At 44.4% G+C, this 12252-nt stretch overlaps 1 protein-coding gene across 3 annotated transcripts in view; it reads right to left on the bottom strand.

Moving 5' to 3' along the window:
- Positions 1 to 12252, bottom strand: part of CPPED1 (calcineurin like phosphoesterase domain containing 1) — a 140171-nt gene that overhangs the window by 105210 nt on the left and 22709 nt on the right. For 2 of the 3 annotated variants that reach the window (XM_032243346.1, XM_032243349.1), the window contains exon 2: positions 10370 to 10588. The exons of the other annotated variant lie outside the window; for it this stretch is intronic. In XM_032243346.1, coding sequence (XP_032099237.1) covers positions 10370 to 10588 — 219 coding nt within the window. The remainder of the gene's footprint in view (positions 1 to 10369; positions 10589 to 12252) is intronic. 3 annotated transcript variants of the gene reach the window in all.

Raw genomic sequence — 12252 nt, 5'->3', positions numbered from 1 at the left:
GAACTACATTAAATCAGAAAAGCCTTCTGCTTTTAGTGATGAAAGGCTTCTTCATCTATAAATCCCAAAGTATCAACTTTGCAGATCCATAAGCTCTTACCCCAACCCCCTCAGGCCAGATCTCCTTTGAAATTCCAAGTTTTTCTAACTTTAGAATGGTAAGACAGGGCACAGATCACATATTAAATAATACTTCGAGCTGGGACTTGGGCAGTGTCCCGTAATGAAACCCAGTAATATTTTGTTAGCAAAACATATGAATATGCTCACTAAATACTGGGATCAATAAAGACCATAAATAGCCTCATGTCACTTGAAGGCAGTTTTGCCACCAGCTAAGTTAGCTTCAAACTTAAGAAAAAACTCTTAGTTTTCAGAGGTTTCTAAACTTTGAGATGGCAGGTAAGGGATTATGTACAAATGCACCACCCCAATGAAAGAACCCTTTATAGCTCTCCCAAACGTTCCGCATAAAGTCCCTTTTAAAGTGTACATGTGTGGCTGTTTTCCTGAACATCAAAGTGCTATTCTGGAAGTCCTGTAAGAAGAGGTCATCCTGCTTTATTCAAAGTGTTGTGTAAAAAGCAAAACAAAACCTACAAACGTAAAGCATTTCCCTTTAAATGCTGAGCATGTGTAAGTCTAAAGGAATAATGGTTCTCTTGATATACACCATTATTTTTACCAGTTAAAAGGAATGTTCACAAACCACTTGCATACACACAAGATGACAGTTAGTACATAAAAAAGTGGCCGTGACTCAGTGTGGTGGCTCATGCCTGTAATCCCAATGCTTTGGGAGGCTGAGGTGAGCAGATCACTTGCAGCCAGGAGTTCAAGACCAGCCTGGCCAACATGGTGAAACCCTGTCTCTACTAAAAATCCAAAAATTAGCCAGGCGTGGTGGCACACACCTGTATTTCCAGCTACTCGAGAGTCTGAGGCACGAGAATTGCTTGAATCCAGAAGGCGGAGGTTGCAGTGAGCCGAGATCATGACAGTGCTCTTAGCCTGGGTGACAGAGTGAGGCTCTGCCTCAAAAAATAATAAAAATAAATAAATAACAAAATTAAAAGTGCCCATGTGAACAATCTGTGGTTGTTTGGCATCACCGTGATTCCTGACTCTGAATTTACATGCTACCGGGAAACAATCATTTTGTTACACTTATTCACACCTAACTTCTTAACAGTAAAAAATAGGATACACACCATCAACACAATGAGAAAATAATGTGCCCAAGAAAACTAAGTAGCACAGTGGCATCATCAGAATACCTGCCTCAGCTGTTCAATGGTAGCAGCAACAGATGATGGCAGCAGTCTCCACCCACAATGCTGTGTTCTCACTGAAAGGCTCCTGTGCACTATAGTTTATTTTTTTAGGTGAGAAGAAACATCAGAAGCAGTTGAGGGACCAGAAAGTGAGGCGGCCAGGGATGAGGAGGCATTCTGCTAGATGGCTTTTTTAAAATGTTCCCTCCAGGCTGGGCACCGTGACTCACGCCTATAATCCCAGCACTTTGGGAGGCCAAGGCAAGCGGATCCCTTGAGGTCGGGAGTTCAAGACCAGCCTGGCCAACATGGCAAAAACCCACTTCTACTGAAATTACAAATATTAGCCAGGTATGGTGGCAGGTGCCTGTAATCCCAGCTACTTAGGATACTGACGCAGGAGAATCACTTGAACCCAGGAGGCGGAGGTTGCAGTGAGCTAAGATCATGCCACCACACTCCAGCCTAGGTGACAGAGTGCACTCTCTGTCTCAAAAAAAAAAAAAAAAAAAAAAAAAAAGTTCCCTCCAGAGTCACCTGCCTTATTAACAAGAGTTTTTGCCTTAGAAGTCTCTTTTATTAACTGACACATTTCTTGAACTATTATGAATGCATGCTGCTCTAGTCCTTCAATAGCTCCTCACACATTGCTATAGTTTAAACATTTGTGCCCTCCAAAACTCATGTTGAAATGTAATCCCCAGTGTGGCAGTACTGAGAGGTGGGACTTTTTTTTTTTTTTTTTTTTCCTCTTGAGAGGGACTCTTACTCTGTCACCCAGGCTGGAGTTCAGTGGCATGATCTCAGCTCACTGCAATCTCAGCCTCCCAGAACAAGCAATTCTGCCTCAGTCTCCCGAGTAGCTGGGATTACAGGTGTGAGCCACCACACCCAGCTAGTTTGTTTGTATTTTTAGCACAGACAGGGTTTCACCATGTTGGCCAGGATGGTTTCAATCTCCTGACCTTGTGATTCACCTGTCTACCCCTCCCAAAGTGCTGGGATTACAGACGTGAGCCACTGCACTCAGTGGAGAGGTGGGGCTTTTAAGAGGTGGCTGAATCATGAGGGCCCTGCCCTCATGAATAGATTAATCCATTCATGGATTAATGAACCCAAGTGAGAGTGCAGTGGCATGATCATGGCTCACTGAAGCCTTGGCCTCCCAGGTTCAAGCAATCCTGTCACCGCAGTCTCCCGAGTAGCTGGGACTACAGGTATGCACCACCATGCCTGGCTAATTTTCTATTTTTTGTACAGACGGGGTTTCACTATGTTGCCCAGGCTAGTCTCGAACTCCTGAGCTCAAGCGATCCACCTGCCTTGGCCTCCCAAAGTGCTGGGATTATAGATGTGAGCCACTGCACCTGGCCTGGTGACTTTTTAAGAGGAGAGACTTGAGTTAACAGACTCAGCCCCCTCCCCATTTGATGCTCTGTACCACTTTGAGACTCTGCAGAGAGTCCCCAGCAGCGAGAAGGCCTTCAGCCAATGCAGCCCTTTGACCTCGGACCTCTCAGGCTCCATAACTGAAGGAAATAAATTTCATTTCTTATAAAGGACCCAGTACCAAGTATTCCGTTATAAGCAACAGAAAACAGACTAAGACATACATTTTCACCATGTCATCTACGAGCACTTTTCCTGCAGCGTTGCCATCATCCTCATCATCACTATCATAGGTTGAGTATCTCTTATCCAAAATGCTTGGGACCAAAGATATAGAATTTTCCACTGTGGTGTCATGGCAGTGCTCAAAAAGTTTCACATTTTGAAGCATTTTGGATTTTCAGACCAGGGATGTTCAATCTATAAGTGCTTCTTGAACCTCTCTGTCCACAGACTCATCTGGGAATTGTATTAAAATCCAGATTTGGATCCACTAGGTCTGGGTAGGGCAGAGATTCTACGACTCTAACAACTTCATCTGCTGCTCTGGGCATCACCCTCTGTCTAACCCTGGCCAGGCTACAAAACAAAGCACATGAGGTTTGGAAACAGATGAATAAGAGTTCCCCGTTTACAAGCTGAGTGGTCTTGGGAAAAGCAATTCGCTGCTTTGAGCCAGTTTCCCCATCAATTAAAATGGAAACAGCAATGACACCTCCTTTGCAAGACTGTAATGAGTAGATGAGCTAGTAACACAGTTCCTGGCAGAAAACAGACCCTGAATTTCAGTCCCTGCCATCTGCAGTAGGCTGAACAATGTCCCTCCAAAGATGTTCGACATCCTAACTCCTGGAACTTACAAATATGCTACCTTCTACGGCAAAAGGGAAATTTGCAGATGGGATTATGTTAAAGATCTTGAGATGGAAAGATTATCCTGGGTTATCTGGATGGACCTGATATCATCAGCAGGCTCTTTACAAGAGGAAGGCAGGAGCATGAGAGTAACGGAATACGAGAGGATGGAGCAGAGGTCACAGAAGAGGAAAGATGCAATGCTGCTGGCTTTGAAGATGGAAGAAGGAGCATTAGCCAAGAAACGTAGTTGGCCTCTAGAAGCAGGAACCTCTAGAAGGAAAACACCACTGCAGGCTCTTGATGGACTTCTGACCTCCGGGGCTGTTTCATTCCACTAAGTTGGTGGTAGTTTGTGATAGCAGGAACAGGAAACTAACATACCATCCTTTGGAATAACACTGATACGGTTTTGCTGTGGCCCCACCCAGGTCTCATCTTGAATTGTAGCTCCCCCAATTCCCACATGTTGTGGAAGGGACCTGGTGGGAGGTAACTGAATCAGGGGTGGGTCTTTCTCATGGCGTTCTCAAGATTGTGGATAAGTCTCACGAGATCTGATGGGTTTGTAAAAGGGAGTTTCCCTGCACAAGCTCTCTTCTCTCATCTGCCACCATTTAAGATGTGCCTTTGGCCCGGCGCGGTGGCTCACACCTGTAATCCCAACACTTTGGGAGGTCAAGGCAGGTGGATCACGAGGTCAGAAGATCGACACCATCCTCACGGTGAAACTCTGTCTCTACTAAAAATACAAAAGTTAGCCAGGTGTGGTGGCATGCACCTGTAGTCCCAGCGACTCAGGAGGCTGAGGCAGGAGAATCACTGGAACCTGGGAGGCAGAGGTTGCAGTGAGCCAATATCGTGCCACTGCACTCCAGCCTGGGTTACAGAGCAAGATTCCATTTCAAAAAAAAAATAAAAAAGGTGGAAGGCCTTTCACCTTCCACTATGATTATGAGGCCTCCCCAGCCACGTGGATCTATGAAGCAATTAAATATCTTTTTGTTTATAAATTACGCAATCTCAAATATGTCTTTATCAGCAGGGTGAAACAGACTAATACAAATACTAAAGCAGGCTTCCCTCCCCTTATAGAACATCGGAGTTCCCAGGGCTAAATCATCAACTGAAACTAAGTCACGGAATAGATGTCCAAGTGCAGGTCAATACATGAAGAACTGTTCAAAGAGACTTAATACCAAGGGAAGAATTCATCTTGTGTTCACTATTTTTGTGTGGCTATGGCAATTTTTAATAAACTGGGATGGACGTGTATGTTAGTAACAAACTGTTCTAAAGGCTCAAAGGAATCTCTTGCACCCTAATGGTATTATCATGTTCTGATTTGTCAGCTTCACACGTAATTGCTGAAATTTAACGAGGCTCCTGGGGACAAAACCAGTGGGTCGATGCCTCAGCTTCAGCAGGACTGACAAGAGTAACCCTAAATTAAGAGTGAAGGACGAAAATCAATGGGCCTCAATACTTGTACAAATCTTCTCTTGATACTTATAATGTGGCTTACCCCATAACAAAGCTTTAGAAGAAAATACCGAGATAACCCAAAAGATGCTTGCGAAACGAAAATGTGTTTCAGAACTAAATGGACTTCGTGAGAAACAAGCTTGCATCTCTTAAGGTTTTTCCTGTGCGCTTGGCACCAAGGACTCCTCTTCCCATCATGTTTCTGTGCTTCTCTCCCCAGACTCTAGCTCCACACAACGACCTGGTCTCTTGTTTTCACTATTACATTTGTAGCATCTAGCATTGTAACTGGTACTTAGCTTGTACACAAGACATTGTTGTGGACAATAAATATAATGGATAGTTATAATGGAAAAGCGTATTTTTACTTTCATGAAAAAAAATGACTCTGAAAGTTCTTTTCTCTATTTTCTGGTTTTTTTTTTTTTTTGAGATGAGTCTCGTTCTGTTGCTCAGGCTGGAATGCAGTGGCGCAATCTCAGCTCACTGCAATCTCCACCTCCTGGGTTCAAGTGATCTCCTCCCTCAACCTCCCAAGTAGCTGAGATTACAGGCCCACGCCAACATGCGAGCCTAATTTTTGTATTTTTGTAGGGACAGGGTTTCACCATGTTGGCCAGGCTGGTCTTAAACTCCTGACCTCAAGTGATCTGCCCACCTAGGCCTCCCAAAGTGCTGGGATTACAGGCGTGAGCCACTGTGCCTGGCCTTTCTCCGTTTTCAACTTAAATCCTCTTGGCCCAAGATATTTTCTTTTTCTTTCTTTTTTTTTTTTTTTTTTTTGTGAGATGGAGTCTCACTCTGTTGCATAGGCTGGAGTGCAGTGGTACAATCTCAGCTCACTGCAACCTTCACCTTCTGGGTTCAAGCAATTCTCCTGCCTCAGCCTCCCAAGTAGGTAGGATCACAGGTGTGCACCACCATACCTGGCTAAGTTTTGTATTTTAGTAGAGACAGGGTTTGACCATGTTGGCCATGCTGGTCTTGAACTCCTGACCACAGGTGATCTGCCCACCTTGGTCTACCAAAGTACTGGGATTACAGGCATGTGCCAACACACCTGGCCAGGCTCAAGATATTATCTACAGCAGAACTAAAAGAATGCTTTCTGATTTTATTTGCCTATTAATATATGCATTTGATAATGAAGAATGTGATAAGTAGTCAAAGAAAATAATTACTTTCTCATGTCTAACCCTCCATATGAGCTAAATGAGAAGGAAGGCACTTATTGCATATTAAAAAATGGTAACTAGTTTTAAAAGGCTCTGTTTAATCTCAAACCACAATATTCAAAATAGTCCTTTCACTGGTTCAATTAAAACCCCAGAAAACAATCCAAGACTTCGGAACAAACTATAAATTCTGCTTGAGTTGCACTGTATATAAAATTCACATTCAAAAGTTTGCCAATTCACATTTATGAAGTCTTGACCAACTGGCAGGTTGATCATAAAAACCGTATCTTTGAATTTACAATTTTTAATGTATGCTTGGTATATGTTACTTAAAAAGCAATGTAACTGCATGAAAATCTTTTTAAATCGATTTTGAAATATGACTGAATACGTTAACAGAATTCAGAACAAGTTGATAAACATCTACAAAAATATATAATTCTAGTGAGCCCCATAATATTCTGTTTTTTTTTTTCTTTATTTCTTTAATATTCTGTTTTTAAAGAGAAGAAACCACTGAACAGAAAAATTTTAAATCTTTTCTTCTCTTTTTTTTTTTTTTTTTTTTTTTTTTTTTTTTTAAAGAAACGGGGCTCTCTCTGTTGTCTCGAGGCTGGTGAGTGCAGTGGTATGATCATGGCTTACTACAGCCTCAAACTCCTGGACTCAAGTGGTCCTCCCACCTTAGCCTCCCTAGTAGCTGGGACTACAGGCATGCAACACCATGCCTGGCTAATTTTTTTTTTTTTTTTTTGAGACTGAGTCTCACACTCTATCACCCAGGCTGGAGTGCAGTGGTGCAGTCTCAGCTCACTGCAACCTCCGCCTCTGGAGTTCAAGATATTCTCGTGCCTCAGCCTCGTGGGGTTGCAGACAACTGCCACTATGCCCAGCTAATCTTTGTACTTTTTAATAGAGACAGAGTTTCACCATGTGGGCCTCAAACTGGTCAGGCTAGTCTCGAACTCCTGACCTCAAGTAACCCACCTGCCTCAGCCTCCCAAAGTGCTGAGATTACAGGCATGAGCCACCGTACCCAGTCTCACCCGGCTAATTTTAAAAAAATTTTTTTCGGGACAAGGTCTCACTATGTTGCCCAGGCTGGTCTCGAACTCCTGGCCTCAAGTGATCCTCCCACCTCAGCCTCCCAAAGCACTGAGATTACAGGTATGCCCAAACTGAAATCTTATTTTCATGTGTTCAGTAAAAACAGAAGTTTAGGGATGACAATAAAAGGAATTAAGAAAAAATAAGTTTTCTTACTGTGTAGTCCAGAGTGAGAGCTCTAACTGATTTACACACAGGGCTATATGACCCCAGTGAAACCGGCAGACTGCAAATCAGACGATGTGGAAGTCACATTAATCTATTCATCTGTTTGGTCAATCTATTTCCTTGTTTTACCCAAGACTGATTCTGAGGGCTGTTATGGTTTCTTCTTTTTTTTATATAGAAACCAAGTCTTATTCCATTGCCCAAGTTGGAGTACAGCAGCATGATCTCAGCTCACTGCAACCTCCCCCTCCTGGGTTCAAGGGATTCTCCTGCCTCAGCCTTCCAAGTAGCGGGATTACAGGTACATGCCACTACACCTGGCTGATTTTTGTATTTTTAGTAGAGATGGGGTTTCTCCACGTTGGCAAGGCTAGTCTCAAACTCCTGACTTCAGGTGATCCACCTACTTTGGCCTCACAAAGTGCTGGGATTACAGGGATAAACCACTGCACCCAGCAAAGGCTGCTATGATTTCTAACTCCTTTAGACGCTGAGGCACTCTATACTCTCTCAGTACTGTACAATCTGGGCATCCAGAAACCCTTGGCCAAGAGTCACCAAGGGTAGCTAAGTTTACAATCAGGTAAGAGTTTGCCTCTCAACCGAACAGAACTCAGGACCATTATTGTGAACATGTTCCTACACTGAGTTGCCAAGATGTTCCCTCTAGCATGGAATTGTTTGTCCCTGTACTACATAGCTCCAGACTTGGAGGGCTTAAATTCTTACTGTATCAATGGGCTTTTGGCTCAGAACCAGAGACCTTAAGATGAGGGGTCTGTCCATGCTCACCCAGTGCATCAGTGGCAGACATGGGCTGGCGTCCCAGCCACTTGAGTTCTAATTCAGGTCTTTACTGTCTTCATGTCCCTTTTGCCTGTCCTGCCACCTTCTAAAACGGCTGCTTCAACAGGGAGGACATCCCGGGGTCCCGGGGTTCTATCGGGTAGGCGTCAATGACACGGGCGTGTCCACATTCCTGGCTTTGGGTAAAATACCAGGAAGCAGAGAATCAAGGGCGATCTGAGGATCTTGCTGCCTGCACTTTCCGGACTTTGGAGGGAGCAATTCTGTGCTGCCCTTTTCCATTCTCACATTTTTTCTTTTTTTCCGTTTTTTTTTTTTTTTTTGAGACAGTCTCGCTCTGTCACCCAAGCTGGAGTGCAGCGGCGTGATCTCAGCTCACTGCAACCTCCGCCTCCCAGGTTCACACGATTCTCCTGCCTCAGCCTCCTGAGTAGCTGGGACTACAGGCACGTACACCACGACCAGCTAATTTTTGTATTTTTAGTAGAGACGTGGTTTCACCATGTTGGCCAGGCTGGTCTCAAACTCCTGATCTCAAGTGACCCATTCACCTCGGCCTCCCAAAGTTCTGGTATTATAGGTGTGAGCCACCATGCCTGACCATTTTCATGTTTTCATTATGGGTTTTATTCTGAATAAGTGGGCTGCCAGACAAAACAGTCACAAGGAAGAGGAACTGATACACCCAGGCTTACTACAGGGTACCTCGGCTTCTAAAGGAGTTAGACATCATCGTGGGACTCACAGCCTTGGTTTACAAGATGCAGCTAGCCCCAAACAGACACCCACAGCCACTACTGGGTTTTCTGCAATGGTCAAAGGTCCCTTGCCTCCCTGAGGGACAGGGGCACTCTCCATTTGCTTATATCTGCCTGCTAGGCTGTATCCTTGCCTGAGAGAGGACATCAGAGCAGGCAAAAAGAAAAGGGAGAGAGTTCTAGAAGGTATCTGTCATTGTTGCATTTCCAACATCCCACTTTTTTGTGAGTGAGACTGTCCTGTTCTTTAGACCATGTGGTTGCAGTGAAGCTAACCCCATACCCTGGTGGAAGGGGGCCATGTGGGCTAGAGGGGTGTCAGCCTGGGACTTTGTTTTTTGTTTGCTTGTTTTTCTGAGATGGAGTCTTACTCCTTCACCCAGGCTAGAGTGCAGTGGCACAATCTTGGCTCACTGCAACCTCCACATCCCGGGTTCAAGCAATTTTTGTGCCTTAGCCTCCTGAGTAACTGGGACTACAGACATGTACCACCACGACAGGCTAACTTCTGTATTTTTGGTAGAGATGGGGTTTCACCATGATGGTCAGGCTGGTCTCGAACTCCTGCGCTCAAGTGATCCGCCCTCCTTAGCGTCTCAAAGTGCTGAAATTACAGGAGTGAGCCACTGTGCCCAGCCAGCCTGGGACGTTGGACTACCCAGAATAAGGCACTTGCTTTCTGTTGTGGTTTCTGTCAAAAGGATACAAATGTAGAGCCCCCAGAAGCCACTATCTAGAGAGAGCCTGAATGTGAATGCGGTCAAGCCAGAAGAAGGCCAATCAGAGTGACAGACAGATCAAGTCCTGATAACCAAGCTGAGCTCCTAGATCCAGCTGTACCTGCAATCCAGGTCTGCTCCGGGACCTTACAGTCCCATGAGGCAACACATACTTTAAAAAAAAAAAACAAGGAATCCCATTTTAAGTTGTATTTCTGTCACTTGCAACCAAAAAAGCACCAACAAATAAGGGAGAAATAAAAGTGTAAGAAGAAAGGAAATAAGGAGAGAAGATTATATTTATGGATATAGTATCTGGAAGCAGTTCAAGTCTGTCCCTGGAAATGCAGAAAGGTGATGTGTGGGAATCTGTTCCATATTTCATATTAAGCTCAAATCATCAGAACTGTAGCTGTGCCTAATTACTGTGATTAATCTTGCCAAACTCTAAACATAAAGTGAGTGTGCACTTTCTGATGTTCAATGATACTGCAACAATCATGAAGCGAAAGAATGGTCTGTGACTGAACAAAGATGCCTTTGAAACAAAATCTTTTTTTTTTTCCCTGCCCAAATGCAGTCATGACTGGCGAAGCAGAAAAGGTCACAAGTGGTGACCTGAGACTTACCGGGCATGGCGTGGATGAGGTCGCCACACAGGACGAAGAATCTGGGTTTGGGGTTCAGCTTGTTGATGGCCTGGACAGCTTGCTCAGTGAGACGGATCTCCTGTCCCCATTCGTCACCACCATTGTCACAGTCCCCAGTGGACCAGGCCTTCATCAGCCCAAACTGTGGGTCTGCACCCAGGATGAAGTAGAATGGGCCTTTCCATTCCCCTTCCTTTTCTTAAAAAAAAAAAAAAAAAAAAAAAAAAAGAGAGAGAGGAAGAAGGAGAAGTGTTATAAAATCTGTTATAAAATGCAACCAGGTCACCATGCAAGTGGATATACTATTTTTCTTAAACTAAGTAGGTCATTTTAATAAGCTGCTGTTCACACATACCATTTTCCTGTCATAGTCTAGAGGGTTCTGATTTATACTAATTACGCCTGGGACCTGGTGATACCCAAAGGCCAGGACTGTCCACGTGGGCTTCTGCAGCCACACAGTCTAGCCGTTTGTTGACAAGCTAGATGGCCAAAAGGAAGCACGGAGCCACAACGGAACACGACACAAGAGGATATTCGTGCTCAATAATAGTCTTTAAATTAGAATACAACACCCAAAATTGAACGCTGCCAGAAGTATTATATTTAAATTACTAGGTGAAGTGCTTACAAATCTTTTCTGCGAGGCTTCGTGGCATCACTTCCACCATTTCGGGGGATGTGACAGGATTTTAATTATAAAACTTGGCGCTCAGAAGCTCTGGCTATCTGGTGGGAGATGTGGTGCCAGAAATGAAATCCTGAAATGAGTAAGTCAATGTGGGAAAAAAAAAAAGAAAAAAAACAGAAGAAACAAAAATCGATGCTAACATTTCAAAGGCAGTAGGATGTGGGCAGCCGTGAGGTGTGAGGCTGGGGGTGGGGACTCTTTTATGTTCCTGGAAAGGGATCTAGGCCACCTGAAATCATTCTGCTTGCTCTTCCGATTGGCTCTGCGGGGCCAAAGCTTTGTGGGCCTTGGGTTTCTACTCTTATCTGCCAGAACTGCTGCTGATGCCTGCTTACGCAGAGCTGGAATGGCCATTAATGGGCACAGAAGCGCTGTGGGTTTCACTTGTTTAAAAAATTATTTGGCCACAGAATCCTTTCTCTAATCAAAATCGCACATGGCAGGCCAATGTTGAAAAAACATGCCAAGCAAAGCCGCTTGCTCTTACAGAATAGCACCTGTAACTTCTGGTGCCAGAGTCAGATGTGGTGCTGGACACAGCACAGTGTGACATCCTCCAATCTGCAAACCCACTCGTTTATCCTCCGAGAAAAGTGAGACCTGGAGAGGCGGCAGAACTTGCTGAATGGCCTGCTAGCACTTGGTGGCAGGGACAGAGCTACCCTGTCATCCTGAGGCTATTTTTTTTCCCTTTTTCATAATGTAATGTATGGCCAGGCATGGTGGCTCATGCCTGTAATCCCAGTACTTTGGGAGGCCAAGGCGGGTGGATTGCCTGAGGTCAGGGGTCTGAGATCAGCCTGGGCAACATGATGAAACCCTGTCGCTACCAAAAATACAAAAATTAGCTAAGCGTGATTGTGGGCACCTGCAATCCCAGCTACTTGAGAGGCTGAGGCACAAGAATCGCTTGAACCTAGGAGGTGGAGGTTGCAGTCAGCTGAGACTGCGTCACTGCACTCTAGCCTGGGCGACATAGGAGACTCTAACTCAATAATGATAATTATAATTATTTAATGTACAATCCATGTTAACCGAATAAATGGCATTTTCTTTGGAAGTCATGATGATATTGTAATTTCCAAAAAGCCCTTTGAAATCACTTCACGTCCATGTGTTTGATTCATTTGTCTATTGGGTAAGTATCATAAGGGGAGCCTTTGGTTTGCCA

The sequence above is a fragment of the Sapajus apella genome, unplaced genomic scaffold (genome assembly GCF_009761245.1).
Source record: "Sapajus apella isolate SASKATOON/1434 unplaced genomic scaffold, GSC_monkey_1.0 scaffold51, whole genome shotgun sequence".
Classification (NCBI taxonomy): domain Eukaryota; kingdom Metazoa; phylum Chordata; class Mammalia; order Primates; family Cebidae; genus Sapajus; species Sapajus apella.
This window is presented reverse-complemented; position numbering and strand designations above follow the sequence as displayed.